This window comes from Capra hircus, chromosome 2 (genome assembly GCF_001704415.2).
Source record: "Capra hircus breed San Clemente chromosome 2, ASM170441v1, whole genome shotgun sequence".
In the NCBI taxonomy this organism is placed as follows: Eukaryota; Metazoa; Chordata; class Mammalia; order Artiodactyla; family Bovidae; genus Capra; species Capra hircus.
Window position 1 is genome coordinate 15748477 of NC_030809.1, and position 22981 is coordinate 15771457.

Consider the following 22981-nt stretch of genomic DNA (forward strand, 5'->3'; position numbering starts at 1 on the left):
CTACAGGTCCCTCGGCTCTGGGCCCATCGGGGCGAGGCCAGCCTCTGCCTCCCTGGCAAGTCCAGGCAGCAAACACCTTCCCTGCTGACCAAGCTGGCTACGCTTCACCGGGATCTGGGGCTTTGGGGCCGTGAGGAAGGGTGTCCGGCCTGGGGCCTCACTGCCCTGGGTCCACCCAGCATGCTGACCCAGCTCTGCCCTGAGGGTGTCCCTCTGAGGAGGCTCTCCTCTGCCCTCGGGTCCCAGGCTCTGTGGGTGGCCTTTGGGGACAGCTGGAGGAGAGGAGGCTGATCCCCCCGGGGCGGGGTGTGATGGTGAGGGGGGCAGGTGGAGATGTCTTGCCCTTGGGCTCTCAGTCAGGCTGCCCAGGCTGCAGAAACCCCTTCACCCATCACCAAACCACCAGACCTCACCTATTTCCCTTCCAGAGCTCTGGCCTTGGCAGTAGGGGTGTCACAGGACCCTGGCCCCCCTCCTGAGGCCAAGGAGGGCCAGCAGGCCGAGAGGAAGTGGGGGGTGGGGATGGACACAGCCATCTGCTCAGGGTGATGGATGCGCTTGCTGTATGGCATTCTAATTCCATTTCTAATCAGCCAGACTGAGGCCCTGGCATCCATCTGTCACATGGCCAGCTCCATGAATCATCCTGGACCTGATGGGAGATTCCTGAGGGCAGCCGCCCTGGCTGAGCTGTGAGGGGTGGAGCCGGGCCAGGCCCCACGGGTCTAAGGGGCACCCAGCTGCCCCACACACCAGACAGCACTTCACACTTGATTTTATTCCATGACACTGATTTGCTGAAAACCCCTGGTTTCCTGTGCAGGGGCGGGCAGTGGGTAACGGGCAGAAGAGGGGCGGCCTCTGGGAGGACCGGGTCTAGCTCTGGGCAGCTGAGTACCGGCCAGGCCTCAGCCTTCTGTCCAGCCAGCCCCACCCTCTACCCCCTCCAGCTTAAAAACTGCACTGCAGAAATAGAACAGGATGAAAAAAATAAAAACAAAACCCTGAGTTGTTAAAAACCAAATTAAAAAAAAAATCCCCATTGGTGTCAAAAGGTCCTATTCCTAAAAACCAGCGGGGGGCGGAGGGGCAGAGGGGAGAGGGGTGCGGCCAGGCTGGTGGCTTCAGTCTTGCTCCTCCTTGTGGTCACCACACCCCAGCTGGTCCTGTGGGTCTAGGAGGCCCTCGGTGCCCGGTCTCTTCAGGACAGCGCTGTACTTGAGGGCGGTGGCCTCTGCCTGCAGCACCACCTCCACCAGGTTGAAGATGGTGATGACCTGAGGGTGAGGAGGGCCCGGCAGGGTGACTGGGGAGGGCCCGGCCAGGGGCACAGCAGGGGCTGGGGTTTCAGGCAAAGCCCGGCTCTGCCAGTGCACCCAGCTGGGCCCCGGTGGCCTTGGCTCTGCCTGTCTCGGCCTCCGCGGACCCGTCAGTAAGCCGTGCTTGTTCAAGGACCGAGGAGGCCGTGGGGTCCTGGTGAGAAGGGAAGGAGCCTGATGCTGCTGTGTGCAATGCCTGGTGGAGGCCGCTCAGCACCAGGGAGAAAACTTCACCGTCTGGGTCTGGCCTGTGATGCCCACTGTAGGTGAAATCTGTCCTCCTGGGTAGGAGGTCTACACAGTGTTCATCAGAATCTCAAAAGGACCCCAAAGCTGAGGACCCCTGCTTTAGAGGGGCAGGCAGAGGCCCGGCCTCTCCCCAGAGTGGTGATCCCAGGAGGCCGGGCCCACAGGGTGGGGAGGTGGGGAACCTGAGTTGCCACCCAGGGTTGGGGGGAAGCTGAGTGCAGGGTGGGGGCAGGGGGACCTAGGAAGGGAGCCCTGAAGAGGACACCCCACGAGGCAGGAGGCGGCTTGCCAAAGAGCTGGGCGGACAGGGACGCAGCGCGGATCTGGGAAGGCGGCCCCACCCTCGCCTCACCTGCTTCACTGGCTCCTGTTCCAAGTCCTCGGGCTCCCAGACGAGCGTGAGCTCCGGCTTCTTGCCCACCTTTTGGAAATGGTGGGACCGCAGAGGCAGCATCTGTATGTGGGACGGTGTGGGCGATGCACACGCCTGTGCCACGGGACTCAGGCTCTAGGCACCGCCTCTTAACCTCTGAGCCTGCAAGGTACCCCCTTCCCCCAGTGCTTGGAAGCAGTCCCCGCCTTGGCCGACCTCTGACTGACCCATGATGGAGCTCCCCGCCCTGCCGCCTGGCTCTGGGCTGCTTGACCTTTGATGGGGGAGGACCTCTCCAATCCTTGCCTCTTGCCTCTTGCCCGCTTTGAGGAGGCCACCGAGACAGGCCACCTTCGCCAAGGGACGGGGGCGGGGAGGGGCTGGGGGCTCGGTGTGTTACTGGGGCAGGTGGCGGCCCTGTCTGTCTCATCAGGGACTGTCCACGTAGGTGGAGGTGGACTGGGCACCTGGGGCCGGAGGGCCGCAACCCCTCCTGGCCTGGGTCTGTTAGCACAGACAGAGGAGGGGCTGGGCTGTGAGCAGAGATGACTGAGACCTGAATCCCACTGTGTCAATGAACTTCAGGACAAGAGTCCAGCAGTTTTCCTGGCTGCATCGTGCAGCTTGTGGGACCTTCGTTCCCTGACTGGGGATCGAACCCTTGCCTTCAGCAATGAAAGTGCAGAGCCCTAACCACTGGACAGCCAGACAGAAGCCCGACTTGATTCCTGCTGGACTCCATATCGTCTCCCCTGCTTTAGTCCATTTTATTCACACTGTGTTTATTTCACACTCCATGCTGGGCTCTGCACTTCCCAAAGTGCTTTGGGTGTCAGGAAATCACAGCCGGGGTCAGAGGTCAGCTAGAACAGGTTCCTCAAGTGGCACCAACTACCCTCAGCAAGAACCTCAAACAGAGTGCCTCCAGGGTGGGACAGAGACAAAGGCTGGCCTCTTCTTTCTTTTCAGGAGACACAGCTTCCAGCATGGCCTCGGGCCATTCTCTCTGATCTTTCCTTTTCCCATGTTCCTTAAAAAAAAATTTCTCCTCAACCTGCCTTCCCTGCCACCTACACTGGTTTGGGATGGACCTGGTCTCTGGTTGCTCGAGTCCTTGGGAAAGAGGCCCAAGGCCGACCTTTGACCTGGACCCCTGGCCCCAGGCAGGACAGCTGGGTGTCTCAGCAGGCCCATTCGGTGGACTTGGTGCCACCACAGGTGAGTGAGGGGTGCGGTGTCACCACCCCATGTGAACAGGGATGGGGGCTCTTGGCCTAGGTTCCCATCCTGCCTGCTCGTGAGTCTAACAAGGGCTGTCCCTGGGCCAAGACCGCAGGAGATGCTGGGAAAACAAAGTAGATCCACAGCGGGAACAGGGACAGGCAGGTGGGAAGGGAGTGTGCTGAGTGGACACAGCTTGGTGCTCCCTCTGCCCACTCATCCCGACTCCCCTGGGGCACAGAGCATCCTGAGTCAGCCCAGAGTATCCTGACCCCCTGGGGCCAGAGCATGCTGACTCCCCTGGGGCCCAGAGCATCCTGAATTAGCCCAGAGCATCCCGACTCCCCTGGGGCCCAGAGGATCCTGAATCAGCCCAGAGCATCCCGACTCCTCCCTGGGGAACAGAGCATCCTGAATTAGCCCAGAGCATCCCGACTCCTCCCTGGGGAACAGAGCATCCTGAAACCGCCCAGAGCATCCCGACTCCTCTCTGGGGCCCAGAGCATCCTGAGTCAGCCCAGAGCATCCCGACTCCCCTGGGGCCCAGAGCATCCTGAGTCAGCCCAGAGCATCCCGACTCCTCCCTGGGGAACAGAGCATCCTGAACCAGCCCAGAGCATCCCGACTCCTCCCTGGGGAACAGAGCATCCTGAGTCAGCCCAGAGCATCCCGACTCCTCCCTGGGGAACAGAGCATCCTGAACCAGCCCAGAGCATCCCGACTCCTAGAGCATCCTGAATTAGCCCAGAGCATCCCGACCCCCCAGAAGCCCGGCACTCACGTTACAGTAGACGCGCTTCTGCACCCCGTAGCGCAGCACCAGCACGTCGAAGGCTTGGTTCAGGACGCCCATCACCATGGCTTCCGACTCCAGGGGGCCACTCTCCTGCGGGGGTAGCGCTCCAGCCAGGGCTGGCCAAGGAATGGGGCATTTCCCCAGGGCCCACCCCAGCTGCTGAAGGGCCGGACTCCCAGGGGGACTCCTTGTGTAGGCGCCAGGCAGGGCGGTGGGGCGCAGGGAGGGAAAGGGGCGGGGACGGCTGGTGGTCTCACCCTGACCAGAATGGCAAAGAAGAGGCCGGTGCTGAGCTCCTGCACGCGCTTGGACGCCATGCGGCGGTCATTGCAGTGGTCGGCCTGCTTTTGCAAGGTGTCAGGCTCCACGTCTGGAAGCTCCCGGTAGCCTGGGCAGAGCATGGTCAGGGGTTCACCGGTGGGTGCCCTGTGTGCGCCAGTCAAGGCGCGGGGTGCGGCAGCACGGTGCCACTGGCCCAGGCGGAGTGAGGCCTGCCTGTCCTGGGCTCGGGAGGGCCAAGAAAGGGGTGTGGCCACGGTCAGGGCCCTGGGGCCCCGAGCATGTGCTCACAGGGAGAGGTTCTGGGCACAGGCTGCCCGGTGGCTCAGGGTGCCCACCCCACCCAGCGAAGCCTCCCCAGCGATGGCAGTGTGGCCTCTAGCTGCCAGGCACCCACTCTGGGCGTGGTTGGCTCCGCACCCCCCCGGGCTGCCCCCTTACCCAGCGCACTGGCCAGAAGGCGGTGAACCAGGACATCCGCGAAACGGCGGATCGGGGAGGTGAAGTGTGTGTAGAGCGGCACGTTGAGGGCGTAGTGGCGGAACTGGGCTGGGTCCCGCAGAGCTCCTGAGCAGAAGTACACGGCCATCTGGGGGGTAGGGGGAGGAATGGGGGGGTACCTCAGGGCCGGGCCAGACCAGGTTGGGGTCCGGTGTACTCTGCGAGCCTGGGAGACTCACCAGGTGGGGCACTGGGGGCATGGGCCCACCTGCCAGGCTGTGGGCAGCTGAACAAAGCTGGGGAGGCCTGCGGAGACCAGGGACTGTTCCATGTGAGGTGGGGGGTGGGGGTGGTGGGGGGGGTGGGGGGTGGTGGGGGGTGGCGGGGGTGGGGTGGTGGTGATTATCCTTGGGGCTGCCATGGGCTGACTGGAGTCATGGGGGCCCTCACCCGTCTCCTGCTGAGGCCCAGTGTGGGGCTTACCCAGACCCCTCTGCTGGGGATTGGAAGTGGAGTCACTGGGGTGGGGGGTGGTGGGGGAAGGACGTGTGCTTCTTGTTGCTGCTAAGTCACTTCAGTTGTGTTGGACTCTGTGCGACCCCATAGATGGCAGCCCACCAGGCTCCCCGATCCCTGGGATTCTCCAGGCAAGAACACTGGAGTGGGTTGCCATTTCCTTCTCCAATGCATGAAAGTGAAAAGTGAAAGTGAAGTCGCTCAGTCGTGTCCGACTCTTAGCGACCCCATGGACTGCAGCCTACCAGGCTCCTCCGTCCATGAGATTTTCCAGGCAAGAGTACTGGAGTGGGTTGTCACTGCCTTCTCTGGTGCTTCTTGCTAGGAACCCTTAAGATGTTGAAAGGCCTCCTCTCTCAGAGTCCTGGGGGAGCAGCCATGCCAGCCCTCGGGGAGGTGGGAGGAAGGGCAGGGGGACCACGGGCTGAAGTCAGAGGACTTCGGAGAGGAGTCCCATCCTCGTGCACAAGAGCTCACTGCTGGGTTTTAGGGGCTGTTACTGCCAGGACCCAGGAGGAAGGAGCAATTCTGGTTGCCCCTCCCTAGGATGGGGCTGGGGGTGGCTATGCGGGAAACCATGGCCATGCCGGGCCAGGGGCCGGAAGTGTCCTTGATCAGGACACAAGCCTGATGGCCCCATCTGGCCAGAGTGCGAGATAGGAGAGAAGGTCCAGGACTCCCCCACCCAGAGCAAAACAGGTCCCTGGCTTGTCCTCTCTGGCCCTGGTCCTGCCTTGGGTCATGACTGACCAACCTCCGGCCCTCTGGCCCTGACTCCTAACCTGCTGATGGCCACGCCTGCGCCCTGGCACCCCTGTGCCCCCAAGGCTTGACTTTTCGTTAGCCAAGGGAGGCAGGGGTCAGCCAGCCTCCCATCGGCCCTTCTTATCCCTGACGACCTGTCCTGACCCAAGTGCTGAGTGTCGCTAGGGGAGCAGCAAACAGCCCGGCTCCCACGGGGCAGCTGTGCCGAGAGCCTGGGCCACCGTCCCTGGAGACGCCATGATGCCTGGGAGCCAGTGACCAGGCTTCTCAGCGAGGGCCTCAGTCACACCCACGTGTGTTCACTCGCTCCCGCCCTTGCCTCACACATACCCTCACACTCTCTCACACCCTCACACCCTCCTGTGTGTTGGGCCAAACGCACAGTCAGCTCTATTTACTCTGTGATCGAAGGCCCTGGAAGCCAGGATGCAGCTGGAGCTGACCTGCTCTGCTGCCCGGCTCCGCTGCCCTTCTGGTCCCCCCTGGGCCCTGGTTACGTCTGGGGTGAGTCGACGAGGGAGATGGGGGCCGCTTCCCTCGGAAGCCACGTTTGGCCTTTGTCCTCAGCAGGGGCCCAGGTCCCCAGATGAGCTGGGTGAGGAGGGTGGAGGGTCCCAGCCCCTTCTTGGGCAGTGGAGGTGTCTCTGGGAAGAGTGGAATGGATGGGGACCCAGAAATGGGGCAGAGGCAGGGGACCAGGCACCCTGGTCTCTCTGGTCCCTCCCTGAGATCAGATCCCAGGCTAAGGCTGGTCTCTGAGGTCACTGCAGGCGAGGCCAGGGTGAGTCTGGTCTTTGTCAGGCTCTGGGTGACTGAGGACGGGACCCCTTCCCTTGGAGCTTCAGGGCTGGGTTCACCTTGGGGGTGGGTGACTTCCAGAGGCTGGTGGAGGAAACAGGGTCCCCACTGCCCTTGTTTGTGGTGTCAAGCCCAGTGGCCAGAGATGCATGCCCTCCCTCTCTATTGGTGGTGGTGGGGTGTTTTATGGTGGCTGGTGTGGGGCAGACATTTGTGAGTGGGGGCAGGGTTATGGCAGCCAGACCCAAATGGACCTGATGGCCCCATTCCTGGCAGAGCCAGAGGCCTCAGAAGTCAGCTGTGAGCTGCTGAGGTTCTTGTGGACAGACTGGATCTGCCCAGTGATGGAGCCTCTGGACAGCACCCCTAGGCTACACTGGGCCCACCACTGCTCCTGTTCACACTGGCAGCTCTTGCTGACCAGATAGGGCACTGGGGGCCGGTGGGTAGGGGTCCTTCCCAAAATGCTCGGCCCCCCAGGGCCTCCAAGCTCCGCCTCCAAAGGCCGAAACTGGTGGCCAGAAGCCAGCCCACTGTCTACCTCCTGGGTGGCCAGCCTGTCTTCCAGCTGCAGACAGAGCCCCACACCTGATTCCTCCTCTCGTGACCATCTGGGGCAAGGAGACTTCTGTGCCTGGGGCCCCCAAGCCACAGTGGGGGCGGAGGACTTGGGGAGACCAATGCACGCTCCTGCTCCAGGTCCCCATCTGCCCATGAGTTGCTGGCCAGTCCGCATTTGAGCCCAAGCTGGTCTGATCTGTGGGGACCAGGCCCTGGAGTCTTGGTGGGGGGGTGCCTGGGGTGGCTCCCCTCCTGCTGTCAGGAAACAGAGCCCCAGGGGCTGTGCAGGGGGAGAAGTGAGGCTCAATCGGCTCCTCTAACTGAGCCCCAGACAAGGGGCCCTTGAGCAGGACAGGCCGGCAAGTTGGAGCCGGAGGTGGCAGGGAGCCCAGGGGCCACCTGTTCTGCATGCTTCCCAGGGGGCATCCTCCCCACATCGCCCCTCTCCCCTCAGGTTCTCCAAGCCTGGAGAGGTCCTGTGTGCTCCCGGGGGGCGGCTGGCGGGGGGTGGAAGGTGGGGTGGACGGAGGACTGGCCCTGCCTTACCTGCATGGGCCGGGAGCACATGTTGGTGAGCACCTCCTTCCGGGCCAGGGAGTACTTGTCATCTCCAAACATTTCAGTCAGACTTTTCTAGAAGAACCACGTGAAATGCAGTCAGGCCTGGGGAGAGAGGCTCGGGGGCCCTGTCCCCCGCTGATCACCTGAGACCTGGCTCTGGGAGGAAAGACCAGCCGAGGGCCCCAGCCCTGCTCAGATGGCCACAGGTGGCCTGCAGGGGTTTGATGGCAGGATGGGGGATGGCCAGCAGCCCCTAGCCTGTGTCCTAGGCCGGGCCTGCCTCGAGGGTCCTGGCTCGAGGGAAGTCTTTCCACATCTGGCTGGCTGGCCTGGAAAGACTGGCTTCCTGTCTGACCTCAGGAACCCCAGGCCCAGAGCAGATGGGGCTGGTCCCCCTGCTGTGGAATCAGGGCCGAGGCCATGGGTTCCTGAGTCACATGACGCTCAGTTCTGGTGGGGAGTATCTGACAGCCCCCCATGAAAAACAGCTTCTGGTTTCCGCCAACCCTAGTGCCCTGAGAAAGCCTGAGCTCAGCCCATCCCTGCCCACAGGACTGCCCACAGCTAGGCCTGAGGGCACCCCCTCAGTCTCCTGGGCTCCCCGCCAGGCCCTGCAAGATGAAGGCCTTGTCCCCAGGGCCTCCTGTCTCCCTTGCGGGGCAGATAGGGCTAAAGGGCAAGGACCCTGGTGGGATGCAATTGGCTGCCGAACCCTGGCTTCTGGCTTGCCTCCTGCTTTCCCCAGCAGGGCCTCCCCAGCCCCCATGTTCCCGGCACTCACGTTGAGGGCCCCTGCAGAGCTGAAGTCCATGGGCAGCCCCATCTGGTCACAGAACTCCACCAGGTCATTGAGCATCTTGGTCTGGGGTGGGGGGTGCCGCCGCAGCAGGGCTTGCTCGGGGAAGGCGCGGTGGATCTTGTGGGCCACGGCCATGTTGGCCAAAAGCATGAACTCCTCCACAAGCCTGCAGCGGGGGGTGGGGTGGGAACGTGGGGGGGTCATTCTTTCTCACTTCTCGGTTGGCTGGCTTTCTTGAATCCTTGTTTTGGCTTAAAGATGCCCTCCTGGCATCCACTATATTTTTATAAATTTATTTTTAATTGGAGAATAATTGCTTTACAATAGTGGTGTTGGTTTCTGCTGCACAACAACATGAACCAGCTGTGAGTATACATAAGCCCCCTCCCTCGTGAGCCTCCCTCCCCCCGCCCCAACCTCATCGCTCTAGGTCATCATGGAGCACGCATCCCAGCTTGTCCCCTGCCAGCTGCTTTCTCTCTCATCCCTCTGCTCATGCGCCTCACTGCACTAACCAGTCTGTACTCCTCTCCGCTGGTGGGTCAGCTCGTGCGCTGCGTCTCCCACCAGATGGGGGTCTGGGGAGGGTGCCTGTCTTATTCCCGGCTGCAGCCTCAGTGCTTGGGACCTCACCCAACCCAGAGAAGGTGTTTAGTAAAGATCGCTGATGAATGATGAAGTCTCCCAGAACACTGGGAGCATCTCCTGTGCCTGAGCAGGCCAGGAGAACCCAGGGGGCTCTGCGGGGCCGTGCAGAGGCAGGTGTGCGGACCCAGGGCTCCCTGTTCCCAGGAGCACTTGGCTCCTTTTCCTCCCTGGAAAGATGAGGGTTTCTGAGGATGAACAGGAGAGTCACAGATGGCAGAGGAAACTCAGGCATTTGGGGACAAAGCAAATGTAGTATGTGTGTGCCTGCGTGCTAAGTTGCTTCAGGTGTGTCTGACTCTCTGCGACACTATGGACTGTAGCCCACCAGCCTCTTGTGTTTGTGGGATTCTCCAGGCAAGAATACGGGAGTGGGTTGCCATGCCCTTCTCCAGGGGATCTTCCCAACCCAGGGATCGAACCCATGTCTCTTATGTCTCCTGCATTGGCAGGCAGATTCTTTACCACGGTGCCACCTGGGAAGCCCAAACATACTGTATGGGAGAGCCTGCCCCCCCAACCCCCGCCACCGCAGGGGAGACTCTTGGGCCCTTGCCTAGCCTAGGGGAGATCCTCCTCAGTGCAGCCCACCCTGGGCTGCACGTCAAGCCTGCGCTGCTCCCATGGGGGCGGGAGAGGTCAGGGAGGAGCCCTGGGAGGCTGGGCGGCAGTTGAGGGATACGTGTCCCCTTCCTGGAGGTGCAGGCAGTGCTTGAGGTGAGCCCCATCCCCTCTTTAAGCTCTTAAGTCACAGCCGGTGAGGGGGGATGAGAGTGTGAGCAGGCAGAGCCCTGCCTTCCTGATGGGCCTCACCGCTGAGGACTGGCTCTGGTCTAACAAGCTGCCCCCAACAGCATGTCCGCCCCTCAACAAAGCCCTCCCCCTGAGGACGGGTGGTGGGATGGCCCAGGCCAGACACCACCGGCGCCAGGCCTGGACCTTGGAAGGAGGCCCACCCATGCCTGCACTGCCAGCTCCTCCTCTCTGGGTACCCTGCTGGGCCGCCCCCAGCCCACCGCCCACCGTAGGACAGAGGTTGGGCAAAGGAGGCCACAGGTCTGGTCTCAGAGGCCCTTCTGCCATTTAGGAGGCCTGTGTGTGGAACAAGGAGCTTCTCCTTTCCCCACTGAGTTGCAGTAATAGTCTTTCAAGCGGCCATCTGACCTCCCTATCGTCTGTCCTGAGCACATCATTTCCTGCTGAAAACCCTTGAGTTCACACGCGGGAACCTGAACACCAAATCTCTAGAGGTGAGACCTGCATCCTGGCTCCAGCATGTCCTTGCTGTAGAACCCCGAACAAGGCACTGACCGCGTCTGATCCATTTTCTTCAGGGATAACAATAGCACTTATTTCACAGAATGGTTGTGAAACAACAGGAGGAAAATGTGCCTGGTGTGACATCAGCATCAAAGACACGGGAGGTGCTGGCAATTCCCTGGAGGTCCTGTGGCTAGGACCATGCTTCCACTGCCGAGGGCGTGGCTCAAGCACTGGTCATTGGGGAACTAAGATCCCGCCGTTGGGACACCAAGGCCAAGCCAAAAAAAAACGAAAAAAAAAAAAAAACAAAAAAAAAAACAACAACCCACGAGAGGTGCTTCCCTCTTTCTACCTTCCATGCTAAGTGGCCAGCCTGGGGTCTCCTCGTGGGGTCCTGTGATTTCCATCCCTGCCATCTGACGCCCTCTTTGACCTCTCCATGCTTCTATGAAGGCCACCTCCATCACTCCTGGGCGCTTACTGCGCAACTAGCCACTTTGTCGAGGGTCAGCCTGTCTAGGGGGCTTCCCCTGTGGCTCAGCTGGTAAAGAATCTGCCTGCAATGTGGGAGACCTGGGTTGGGAAGATCCCCTGGAGAAGGGCATGGCAACCCACTCCAGTATTCTGGCCTGGAGAGTCCCATGGGCTGTATAGTCTGTTGGGGCAGAGTCGGACCCGACTGAGCCCGTCTAGGTCTAGCGCCAGTTGACACCACGCGTTGGTTTCCACATTTAGATCCGTCACCTGAAGAGGAGTCTCAAGTCCTCTCTGCTTTCTGGTGGCTGAGATGGTAAAGAATCTGCCCGCAATGCAGGAGACCCGGGTTCGATCCCTGGGTCTGGAAGATCCCCTGGAAAAGGGCATGGCAACCCACTCCAGTATTTTTGCCTAGAGAATCCCATGGACAGAGGAGCCTGGCGGGCTACAGTCTATGGGGTCTCAGAGTCAGACACCACTGAGTCACTAACAATTTTCTCCCCACACTGCTGTTGGTCAGACCCTATGGAGCATTATCACCTAAATGTTTCAGACACAGTTGCCACTCACTGCCCGCTCAGCACACACGGTTGTGTGTCAGGCGGATCCAGACATGTCTCCCCATGCAGTCCAAGTTTTGCTGTGGCTGGGGGTGGTGGTGGGGTGGGCACCCGGCCCGCTCGGAGCCCGGCGTCTCCAGCCTGCACCGTGGGGCTGACCTGGGCTGCATTTCACAGCGCGGCCAGCAGGGGACAGCATGGCCCCATGACAGGGCTGTGTGAGCTCAGCCCAGGACCAGCACGCAGCAGGGCAGGGCTGGGGGCTCCAGCCTGAGCCCCCACCCACACGGCCTCGGGTCAAAGGAACTGAATGTGCGTGGACCTTCCAGTAAGGAGCTGTGCTTGTGCCCCTATTTTCTGCAGGGCCCCTCCCCCCGCCCCACCTTAAGGGGGAGACCCCAAAGGGAAGGGACAGGAGGGTGGGGGTGAAGCCCGGAGCCCCAGCAGCGACAACAGCCCTTAGGCCCTGCTTCTCCAGTCACCCCACTACTTGTCTGCCCTGGGCCCTGGTACTGTCCCATGCGTCAGCTGGGGTGCTAAGAGACAAGTGCGCTGCTGTTTACCTTGAGAAGAGAGTCTGGGGACGCCTTGGTCACAGGGGCTGACCTTGGACAAGACCCTTGGTGCCTCTGGGGGCTCCCACCCCTGGGTATCTCCGTGCTTCTCTCAGGACGGGGGCTAGGGGTTAAGGGGCAGCCTGTGGAACTCGTTCCAACATGGTTCAGAGAGGTAGAGCATTCCTGCCAGAAAAACATCAATGTCCCCTGGGAGGGACGGGACACAGACCTCTAGTGTCTAGGACAGCTTCAGGGGCCACGTCCCCACAACCTGTCCTTATCCCTGCAGGTGGGAGGGAGGGGAGAGAGGAAATGCAAGTGTGTGGACGTGAGAAAGTAGAGCCGGGGCCTGGGGCCCGAGCCGGCAGAGCCCTGGGGGGAGCTGGAGGGTGCAGCACAGACGGTGGGGGTCCCCTGTGCACTCGGGGAGCAGGAGGCCAAGGGGAGCCTTGGCAGGGGTGGGGGTGACAGCGAAGGGCATAGCACAGATGGTGGGGGTCCCCTGTGCACTCAGGGAACAGGAGGCCAAGGGGAAGGCCAGCGGTCAGCAGTCAGATTCTAGTGAGTTCAGATTCACAGTCAGCAATGGGGCTGGGCACCCGGAAGGGAAGGGGGCTGGCCAGTCCTGGGGGCTCTCATCTGGGCCAGTGAAGGGGCCCCTCTCAGGGCTCCCCTGGGCCCCTCGCAGGTCAGTTTCTGGACAGACCTGCAGGGGGCGCCCAGCATCTTCCTCCCATAGGACCCGGGATGTGGCAGGAGCCGCTTAGAACCCAGGAACTTCTGGGCAGAAGAGAGCCTTGGTTTGTAAACTGCAGCCCTACAAACCGAGGCCCAGGGATCTCTGGGCTCCCAGTCAGTGTGTATTTCCTTGTCCAAGGCCAGTTCTGGGCTGAGGGCTTTGCTCTGGCAGGACCAGGCTGGTTAGAAGAAGCTCCCGCCGTTGACCTGTCACCCTTGACCCTGATTTCCTCCCGCCTTTAAGAGGCAGAGCTGCACACCCAGGCCCGCAGCCAGAGCTCAGATGGGGCTGCAAGATGCCCTGGGTGGTTAGGACATCCTCTGAGAGCAAACTGCACATACTGGGATCTGATACCCAAGTGGGGATGGAGCCGGGCACGCTCCCTGGTCGGGGTCCATGCTCTGATGGTAATCCCACCCTTGCCCCAGCCTGACACAGGTGTGAGATCATCACTACCCTCTGCAGGGAAGGCGGTGTGTGTGTGTATGCTGGATCTCAGCTTCTGCCTGACAACTGCCCTAAACAGGGCTCAGGAAAGGCCACCAGCTGGGAGCACCTTCCAGACAGCACACCACATGGTCAGAGCTGGGCACCAGGCCTGGCATCGGCTGAGCATCTATCTGGAGCCCACTGCAACCAGGGGCCCTGTGACCTGGAGAGCCGGGGCAGGCTCTGCTGTGACAAACACATGGACGGCTCACCGGGGCCATGCCAGGATGCAAGCTCAGCAGCACTCAGTCCATAGCACCCCACCCACCTGTGTTCTGGGCTTCTGGGTGCCGGAGGGGAAGGCTTCTCATCCCAGGGAGGAGGTAAGCAAGCCTAGAGGTGTCACAATCACCTGCTACAGCAGATGGCAGGGAAAGACCACAAGCAACCTACACACAAGGACACGCCCTCCTCACGCAGCAACGACGCCTTGTCTAGCATAACGTTTGCCGAAGTACGTTACTTAACGAAAATGTATAAACATGTATGAAATACTAAGGTCTAATTTTACGTGTTTTTTTTTTTTTTATTATAGGATATCCTGCATGCGGACAGCCCAAGGCAACAGGAGAAGGGGAAAAGTTAGTGGTATCAGCTCAGGAGCTTGTCTTGAGTCCCAGCTCTGCCACTCACAAGCAGTGCGATTTCAGAAACATTTCTTAACCTCTCTGAATCTCAACTTACTTACCTGAAGAAATGGGCATGCAATAACCTGGTCTTAAATATTACACTATTAGCATGCATACTACAGCAGTGACTGGCCTGGGTGCCCCAAACCGAGGATGCAGACTGAACCGAGCAAGCTCCTAGAGGCTTCCCACCCTGATGCCAGAGCCTCGGTCCACAGCCTTCATCTCTTAGCAACCAGCCTCCCTACTTCTGGCCACTCCCAGCTGTTTCTGTCTTTACATCCAGAGAGATGCTTTCCTTCTCGAAGGCAAATCTGGTCACCCCCCTCTCCCACATGAAGCCCTTCAGTGGTGACCACTGTCCTGGGACAGTTCCACCTCTTGGTAAAACGAGGTTTCCCCTTGTCTGGTGCCAGCATCACCTCCCCCTCATTGCCCCCCAACCCCTCACACTCCAGCTCATTCTCGGGCCTCTTTCTTGCTTCTGTCCCTTTGCACTGCTGTTCCCTGAGCCTGGAATCTGGGACCTTTCTCCTCAAATCTCTTTTTCTCTGATGTCCCCTCCTCTGCGGAGCCAGCAAGAGATGCCCACCTGGCGGCTGCATGCTTCCAGGGCACCCAGACCTGTCCCGTCACAGCACTCAGCCTGCACTGTCATCACCCCTTTGATCACAGGCTGTGTCTCCCCTCTCTACCCTGTGCCGCCTACCCTGAGCCCAGTGTGAGTCCCAGCACAGTGTGGATGCTCAATAAACCTGTGCATGATGAAGGATTCCCAGGAAGGGGCACAGTCAGGAGTCAGAGGGCCATGTCCCTGCCACAATGCCCTCTTTCTTCATGGGTACACAGCCCTCACACATATATTTCTGATCCCCTAACTCAGCATTAAAAAACTAAGATCACGGCATCCAGTCCCATCACTTCATGGCAAAGAGAAAGGGAAAAAGTGGAAACAGTGACAGATTTTATTTTCTTGGGCTCCAAAATCATCACCATGGATGGTGACTGCAGCCATGAAATTAAAGGGCGCTTGCTCCTTAGAAGGAAAGCTATGGCAAACCTAGATAGCCTATTAAAAAGCAGAGACAACACTTTGCTGACAAAGATTTGTATAGTCAAAGCTACGGCTTTTCCAGCAGTCATATATGGATGTGAGAGTTGGACCATAAAGAAGGCTGAACACTGAAGAATTGATGTTTTTGAACTGTGGTGCTAGAGAAGACTCGTGAGAGTCTTCTTGGACTGCAAAGAGATCAAACCAGTTAATCCTAAAGGAAAAAAACCCCATGAATATTCAAAGGAAGGACTGATACTGAAGCTGAAGCCCCAATACTTTGGCCACCTGATGCAAAGAGCCAACTCACTGGAAAGACCCTGATGCTGGGAAAGAGTGAAGACAAAAGAAGGGGTCAACAGAGGATGAGATGGTTAGATAGCATTACTGACTCAACAGACATGAATTTGAGCAAACTCCAGGAGACAGTGGAGGACAGAGGAGCCTGGTGTGCTGTAGTCCATGGGTTGCAAAAAGCCAGACATGACAGCAACTGAACAACAACAAAGAAAAGAGCTCTACTGACATCATTCCCCTACAGCCCTCGCCTGCTGTTTCCCCATCTTCCAAGTCTACAGAGCACCAATCCCTATTCAGAGGAAGCTGGTGGCCTTGTCATTTCAACCAACCAGAGTAAGGTGTCTCCCATCTACAGCCATTAATTTGTTCACTGCCTCACCCTCCAAAACTTCTTTGGAGCTGCTGCCGTGGGTCGGTGCAAGGAGAAAGGGAAGAGACATTCTTTAAGCACCTGTGACAGTGGACAGGCCACAGACCCATCAAATCCTCCTGCAGCCTTTCACCCCTTTCTGTACTCTCAGTCCTCTCACCCCTTTCTGATGCGTGGGGAAGCTTAAGGTGCAAAAACAAGAGGTGATCAGGCCCAGGTCCCACAGCTCCGTAACCAGCAGCTGGGATTCACCGCCCACCTGCGTGACCTGGAGGCCCTGCTGCCTCTGCTGTGTCCCGGGCACTGCTCAGGAAGCCTCAGCCTGCCCTCCAGGAGCCCCCAACCTCGCAAGGGTGGGGGTGGGATACGCTCACAAATCTAAGATCAATCTCAAGCAATGGCCAAGAGGTGGGAAACACTTTACACAAACAGGATGAAAGAGTCAACTATGGAGGAGAGCGAAGAAAGCATCAGGCGTGTCTGGAAAATAAGGGATCAAGGGAGGAGGGCTAAGAGGTGAGGGCGGGCCCTGGGGAGCCAGACTCCAGGATGGGGCTGCATGGGGGAACTGGGGGAGACGCTGGATGAGGACAGTCAGGGAAGAGATCACGTGGCCCTGGGGCTCAGGGAGCAGGGGCCCGGGGCAGTCAGGTGGAAGCGGAGGGGCTGAGGCTTGCAGGCAGCAGCAGAGACAGAGGAGGACAGGGCAGGCCAGCGTTCAGAGCTGCATACAGGTGAGGGAGTGAGCTGGTCATGGGCACAGAGGCCAGAGGGGGCGGGGGCGCAGAGGGGGACGAGGAGGTCCGAGGGGTGTGAGAGCAGGGAGCAAGGTGCAGGTGGGCAGGTGTCTGCTGTGCAGACCTTATGCTGGGGAGGAAGAGGCAAGAGAGAGCGAGAGAGCCCTGGACTTGGCAAGGAGCAGCCTGAAGCCATGGCCGTGGGGCTAGGGACGTAGGCTCAGAAAACCAAAGACTGAAGGGCGAGGGAGGTCACGTGTGGACTCCTCTCAGCACGTATGTGGGTGAGACAGGCAAGAGTTTGCAGAGATGCTGTGAAGGGCTTGTATAATATTTTCCAATTGTTGTTTTAAGCTTCCAAAAGATGGGAGGACCCGTGGGGAGACCCTGCGTGAGGAGCACTGGATAACCTTGGAGCTTCACCCAAGGCACTGACCCTAAAATTGTTTCAAGGCCACTGGGTGCAGGAGAGAAGAGTAGGGTCCATACCCATCTGGGTCAACAGAGTGAAGTGACAGTCACTCAGACTGTCCGACTGTTTGCGACCCCATGGACTGCAGCCCACCAGGCTCCTCTGTCAATGGGATTCTCCAGGCAAGAATACTGAAGTGGGGTGCCCCCTGAAAAGGGACAATGGACAGGGCACCCTCCATGGGCTGACCTGGGGTGGGGATTGCTGTCTTCTGCACCGTGGAAGAGGCAGCCGCAGTCCAGATGAGGTCAGAGTGGGGCTGGGCACACTGGGTGGGCTACTCTGTGCTCCCACAGAACTCCCAGAGACGACGGCCGAGGCTGGCACTGGCAGTGGGGTCTCAGCCTGGGCACTGTGCCGACCAGTAGGCAGGGCCCTGGCCCCTGGCCCCCGCACTCCTCTGCACCCATCCGAGGAACCCTGCCTGGCGAGAGTGGCTGGGCCTCCCAGGATGTTCCATTTCCAGATACATTTTTACTAGGCTAACCAGGTGAGGAACTCAGCCCACCCCTTCCCTACCCAGAACACTCAGAAAGCGGCTTTGGAAATGACTGGGGAGCCGGGCAGCCAGGGCACAGTGGCGTGGCCGCTGCCCAAACCAGAAAGTGCATCCATTTTCAAAGCTCAAGAACAACTCAAGCACAGGCTCTTCTTTGCTGCTGCCCTGAGCCGCCAGGGCCCTTGTTGCAGACACTCCGCGGGAGCCTCATGCAGATGGAAATCAGGCCACTTACAGAGAGCAGTTTCAATTAGCTCTTGGTGAAAACTGCTAACTTGGAAATTGGATAAGAATTGCTCCCAGGCAGTTTTCAATTCGTTTCTTCTGAAGACTATACATTTTCTCCACTTGGGCACATCCTCTCTGCGGGGCCGGGAGCCCCTGGGCTTTGCGTGGGCCATGGAGGCGGCCGCTGGGCCTCTCGCAAGAGTTGTGCGCCAGAGCATGGCCCCTTCTCTGAAGTTGAGCAGCCCTGGAGGGGGTCCAGTGGCTCTCCCTGCGGCCCCTAACCGAGTGCAGTGAGGTGGAAAACGCAAGGGCCTGGCCCAGGTGAGGTGGAGAGTCAGTGGCTAAATAACACAACAGTGGGAGCTGCTAGGGATGAGATGGGAGGGTGGCAGTTGGGGGAACTCATATCCTGGAGAGCTGGAAAGGGGAGGCCTGGAGAGAGGGAGCCACAGGCAGAGTCGCCTGGGTGGTGGGTGGGTGGCTGGGGGCGGATCGCACCAGAGGAAAACTCAGCTGATTGACAGGTGGGTGCCCACCCACAGCCGGCCTCTATCCCCGCTGCAGGCCTCTGAGTAGAGGGTGCTTTGGCGGCCCGGGCCTCTCGCTGACCCTTCTCCTCCTTGGGCTCGCTGCAACCTGCTGAGCGTTTTGGACATTCCCATGAAACCACAGGGAAATGAATGGGGCCGGGTTCACAGGCATGGAAAACCCCAGAGGAGAAGGCCTCTGGAGCCAGACATAACAGGCCCTGCGGGTGAGGCCGGAGCCAGGTTTCCTCTTCGGGGGAGGCTGGATCCCCTCCAGGGCCTTCCTATAGGTTCAGCGGGCGGGGCCCAGCTGCAGCAAGGAGGCACGTTTCAGCTGCTTGTTTTTTCTAGCTCCGAGAGAAGTCTCCAGAGGCTGGGAGTTCAGCAGGGCCCTTGAGCCTCTAGCGTCGGGTCCTGCCAAAAGGGAGGCCCAGTGGCTGCGGTAGGGAGTGGGGAGGGGACTTGCCTGGAGCTGGGCTGACAGGCAGAAAGCCCTTTGTCAGCGCAAAGAAGCTAGAGAAGCCTCGTTCCCTTCTCCAGGCTCAGGGCTCAGCTCTGGAAGGACCGGCAAGCCAGTGCCCTGGGCTGCACTAGAGGCCAAAAATTGCCCCAAAGCAGGACCAGGAGGCAGTTTGTGCTGTGCTGCCCCGAAGAGCTAGTAATTAGGGCTTGCTCGCTCTGCCTTTTGATGACACACGTCTTCCTCCACTTGCAGCGGCTATCCAACTAGAATCAGAGCCGCTGACCAGAGGAGAAAGGGCCAAGCCACACAGAAGCTCCGCCACCTCTGGGGGCCACTGAGGTGCCCCTGCAATGGCTTATCTGCCCAGCTTGGACCCCCTGGCTGGGGCCCCTTTAATGCCCCAGCCCAACAGAGGGGGCTGCTTGGGCAGCCTTGGATAATGGACAGAATTTGGACAACCACAGTGGGAGCCAACTGGGTCATCACTGACCCTGGGAGGGCTCAACTATGATTCAGAACTTAGGCTTTTGGTACAGAAATACATGAGAGATGGGGTGTTCTGGAACATATAGGTCTTTCTTTCTCACACACACACTATAAAAGGCAGCTAGAGAGAGGACAGGACTCATGTCCCTGGGAACTCAAGCTCCTTTGCTTTTGCAAGTTAAGAGCGTGCTGTGCTCACTTCCCAGACAGTCAGCTCCCCTTGGGCAGGGCCACCACCCCAGCCACATGACCACTAAAGGCTGCAAGGAAATAAGAACAACTGCTGGGCTTAGGCTGGACACATGATTTCATCAGATGCTCACAAAACCTTGCTCGGGAAGGGGGGTGTCAGCCCCAGTCTGCACAGAGGGAATCCGAGTGTCTGAAAGGTCAAGCATGATGACCATGCGGACTGTTGCTGTTTCATCCCTAAGTCATGTCCAACTCTTTGTGACCCCATGGACTGCAGCACGCCAGGCTTCTCTGTCCTTCACCATCTCCCAGAGTTTGCTCAAACCCATGTTCATTGTGTTGACGATGCCATCCAACCATCTCATCCTCTGTCATCCCCTTCTCCTCCTATCTTCAATCTTTCCCAGCATCAGGGTCTTTTCCAAAGAACCGGCTCTTCACATCAGGTGGCTCAAGAATTAGAGCTTAAGCATCAGTCCTTCTAATGAATCGTCAGAGTTGATTTCCTTCAGCAGTGACTGGTTTGATCTCCTTGCTGTCCAAGGGACTCTCAAGAGTCTTTTCCAGCACTGCAATTCAAAAGCATCAGTTCTTCAGCGCTCAGTCTTCTTTATGGTCCAACTCTCATGTCTGTACGTGACTACTAGAAAAATCACAGCTTTGACTATATGGACCTTTGTCGGCAAAGTGGTGTTTTTTTTTTTACCATGTAGATTATAGACCCAGGGTGTGGCAGGACTGTGGTCAGGACACTAGCCTTTTTGACTCTGAAGACTGTCCTCAGCCCCAACTTGATGAGAGGGGCTGCCAGGCCTACCTGATGCAACTGGGAGGAAAGGGACGTGTCCAGGTGAAAAGGATTTTCTGGAATGGCAGATTGTGAATTCGAGGCTTTTGGAAAGTAGTGGCTCCTCTGACATAAAGAAGGAACCTGAGTTTCCACCTTCTCCTCCCACCTGGTCCCAGAACATCAGCTCCACTGCCAGCAAGCCCTGTGGGATTGTGGATTTCTGTCGGGTGACCAGCATTCCTGTGTATGTGTGGGGGTGGGGTGGGGTGGTGCAGCTGCCCAGGGCACACAGGCGATCAGGGCTTGCAGTGCCGGGGGGCGGTAGAGGGTGCAGTGAGCTCCCCACAGGCTGCTGCTTTGCCCAGCTGCAGCAGCAGGGTGGGGCCTGAGCCCCAACACAGTGACCTCCCGTGGGTACCAGTGCTGAGGCCACTGGGAAGAGACAGACAGGTGGAAGGCGCAGGAGGGACGCACACTGGCAGGCAGGTCTTGTATAAAACCACCCAGGGAGACTGCCTGGGCAGGATGGGCCAGGGCTCCCGTCCCTGCAAAGGCCCCTGTGAGGTTCCTCAGAACCCTGACATGCCCTTTTTGGCTTTGTTTGGGAACAAGGCCCAAGAGTGAACTACAGTTTTAGCCAAGCAGGTGGGTGGGATCAGCTTCTTTGAAGACAGCGTTTCTTGTCAAATCTTTTGGGAAAACATCAGTCCTTCTTTCTCACCCTGAACCCAAGGCAGACCTGTGGAGCCAGGGCCACGAGTCTTCAGTGCTGGGGCAGGGGCAGGGCTGTGGGCCCAGCGAGGGTCTCCATGCTCCACAGCCTCTGCTCAGTCTGGCCCAGAGAGCAACCAAGAACTGTGTTGTCAGATGCCTCCTTGGTGCTGCCCCTCAGCTCCTAGCTGACACAAATCCTACTTTCTCACCCTGTGGCCCTGTGCTGGCTTCTGCTCCCCCAGGTCTCCCCTCACCTACACCTTTACTGGCCAGGCCCCCTTCCTGCCATTCACACCTGTCCCACTCTGGCCTCATTCTGGCCAGCTCAGCCAGCTCCATTTGCCTCGAGTCCCAGGGCCTGGAACAGTGTTGGGCACACAGTAGGCATTCACTAAGTTTTTTATCTGCAGTTTTTTGCCTTGCCTATGCAAGACCAATCCCTTACATTTCTATGGTGCTTCACAATGTTGGATCACCACCTCCTGTACAGTGTTACAAACCTCCACCCATAGTTCCTCAGGTACTCTTATCAGACCTAAGCCCTTCAATCTATTTGTCACTTCCACTGTATAATCGTAAGGGATTTGATTTAGGTCATACCTGAATGGTCTAGTGGTTCCTTCAACATACAAAAACTAAGATCATGGCATCTGGTCTCATCACTTCATGGCAAATAGATGGGAAAGCAATGGAAATAGCGACAGACTATTTTCTTAGGCTCCAAAATCACTGCAGCCTTGAAATTAAAAGATGCTTGCTCCTTGGAAGAAAAGCTATGACAAACCTATACAGTATGTTAAAAAGCAGAGACATCACTTTACTGACAAAGGTCATCTAGTCAAAGCTATGGTTTTTCCAGTAGTCATATATGGATGTGAGAGTTGGACCATAAGGAAAGCTGAGCACCAAAGAACTGATGCTTTTGAACTATGGTGTTGGAGAAGACTCTTGAGAGTCCCTTGGACTGCAAGGAGATCAAACCAGTCAATCCTAAAGGAAATCAACCCTGAATATTCATTGGAAGGACTAATGTTGAAGCTGAAGCTCCAATACTTTGGCCACCTGATGCGAAAAGCTGGCTCATTAGAAAAGACCCAGATGCTGGGAAAGACTGAAGGCAGGCGGAGAAGGGGACAACAGAGGATGAGATGGTTGGATGGCATCACTGACTCAATGGACATGAGTTTGAGCGAGCTCCAGGAGTTGGTGACAGACAGGGAGGCCTGGCGTGCTACAGTCCATGGGGTCGCAAAGAGTAGGACAGGACTGAGAAACTGAACTGAACTGAGTGTACGTTGTCTGTAAGTGTGAGAGCCACATGACCCTCGTTACAGTTGAGGGACAGGGAGAGAGAAGGGATTCTGAGATCTCCATTTCACAGAAGAGGGGACAGGCTGGCGGTACAGCCACTGTCCACCTTGCTGTGGGGTGGGGGCCTGGCCTGAGTCTTGCAGGGGTGAGCAGAGATGCCTCTGGGCATTTCCACTGCTGGCACTTTCCGAGTTTCACAGGGAGTCTTAGACCCTTCACATCAGCAAGGGAGGCTCCGAGAGGTCACATGACCGCCACTCCCAAAGCAGTGGTGCAGGTGGTCCCATGTTGCTGCCTTAAGCTTTCTAAGGATTGGGCAGCAGGGTTTCCTGAGTAGCGCCCGACCCCGGGCTCTGCTGGCAGCGCAGGGTGAGCACAGGGCCTGCCCTGAGGCCACAGTGGCCCCCAAGGGGTCAAACACCTGGGGTGGTATGCTGCGTCACTACCACTGCCGTCTCTCCTTCCTGTCAAGGGCACCTCTGGCCTTCAGCAAGGGTTGCAGTGGCTGTGGAGTCATGGCCACTCATCCCCACCTGGCTTGCCAGCTCCCCGGTAACCGCAGAGAGCCAGAATGTCTCCCTGGGCTCCCGGCCCTCATGTCGGAGGCCGGCCATGCTGCGCCAGCAAACAGGCAAGCCTGCCTCGGGGCTCGGCCAGGCTGAGACATTTCTGTAACCTTGGAGGTCTTATCTTTAGCCCATGCTTTACCTCTGTCTGTCTCCTGCTCAGCGGGCCAGGACAGGAACAGGACTCCCCCGACGCCACACCTCCCCATAGGAACGCTTCCCGTCATCTGCCTTT

At 58.6% G+C, this 22981-nt stretch overlaps 1 protein-coding gene across 3 annotated transcripts in view; it reads right to left on the reverse strand.

Moving 5' to 3' along the window:
- DIS3L2 (DIS3 like 3'-5' exoribonuclease 2) overlaps window positions 760–22981 on the reverse strand; it is a 358364-nt gene continuing 336142 nt past the window's right edge. For all 3 annotated transcript variants that reach the window (XM_018058183.1, XM_018058187.1, XM_018058188.1), the window contains exons 15-21: window positions 8661–8844; window positions 7865–7951; window positions 4679–4826; window positions 4216–4346; window positions 3944–4048; window positions 1921–2022; window positions 760–1277 (exon numbers count right to left, since the gene is read on the reverse strand). In XM_018058183.1, coding sequence (XP_017913672.1) covers window positions 1125–1277; window positions 1921–2022; window positions 3944–4048; window positions 4216–4346; window positions 4679–4826; window positions 7865–7951; window positions 8661–8844 — 910 coding nt within the window. In that variant the 3' untranslated portion in view covers window positions 760–1124. The remainder of the gene's footprint in view (window positions 1278–1920; window positions 2023–3943; window positions 4049–4215; window positions 4347–4678; window positions 4827–7864; window positions 7952–8660; window positions 8845–22981) is intronic.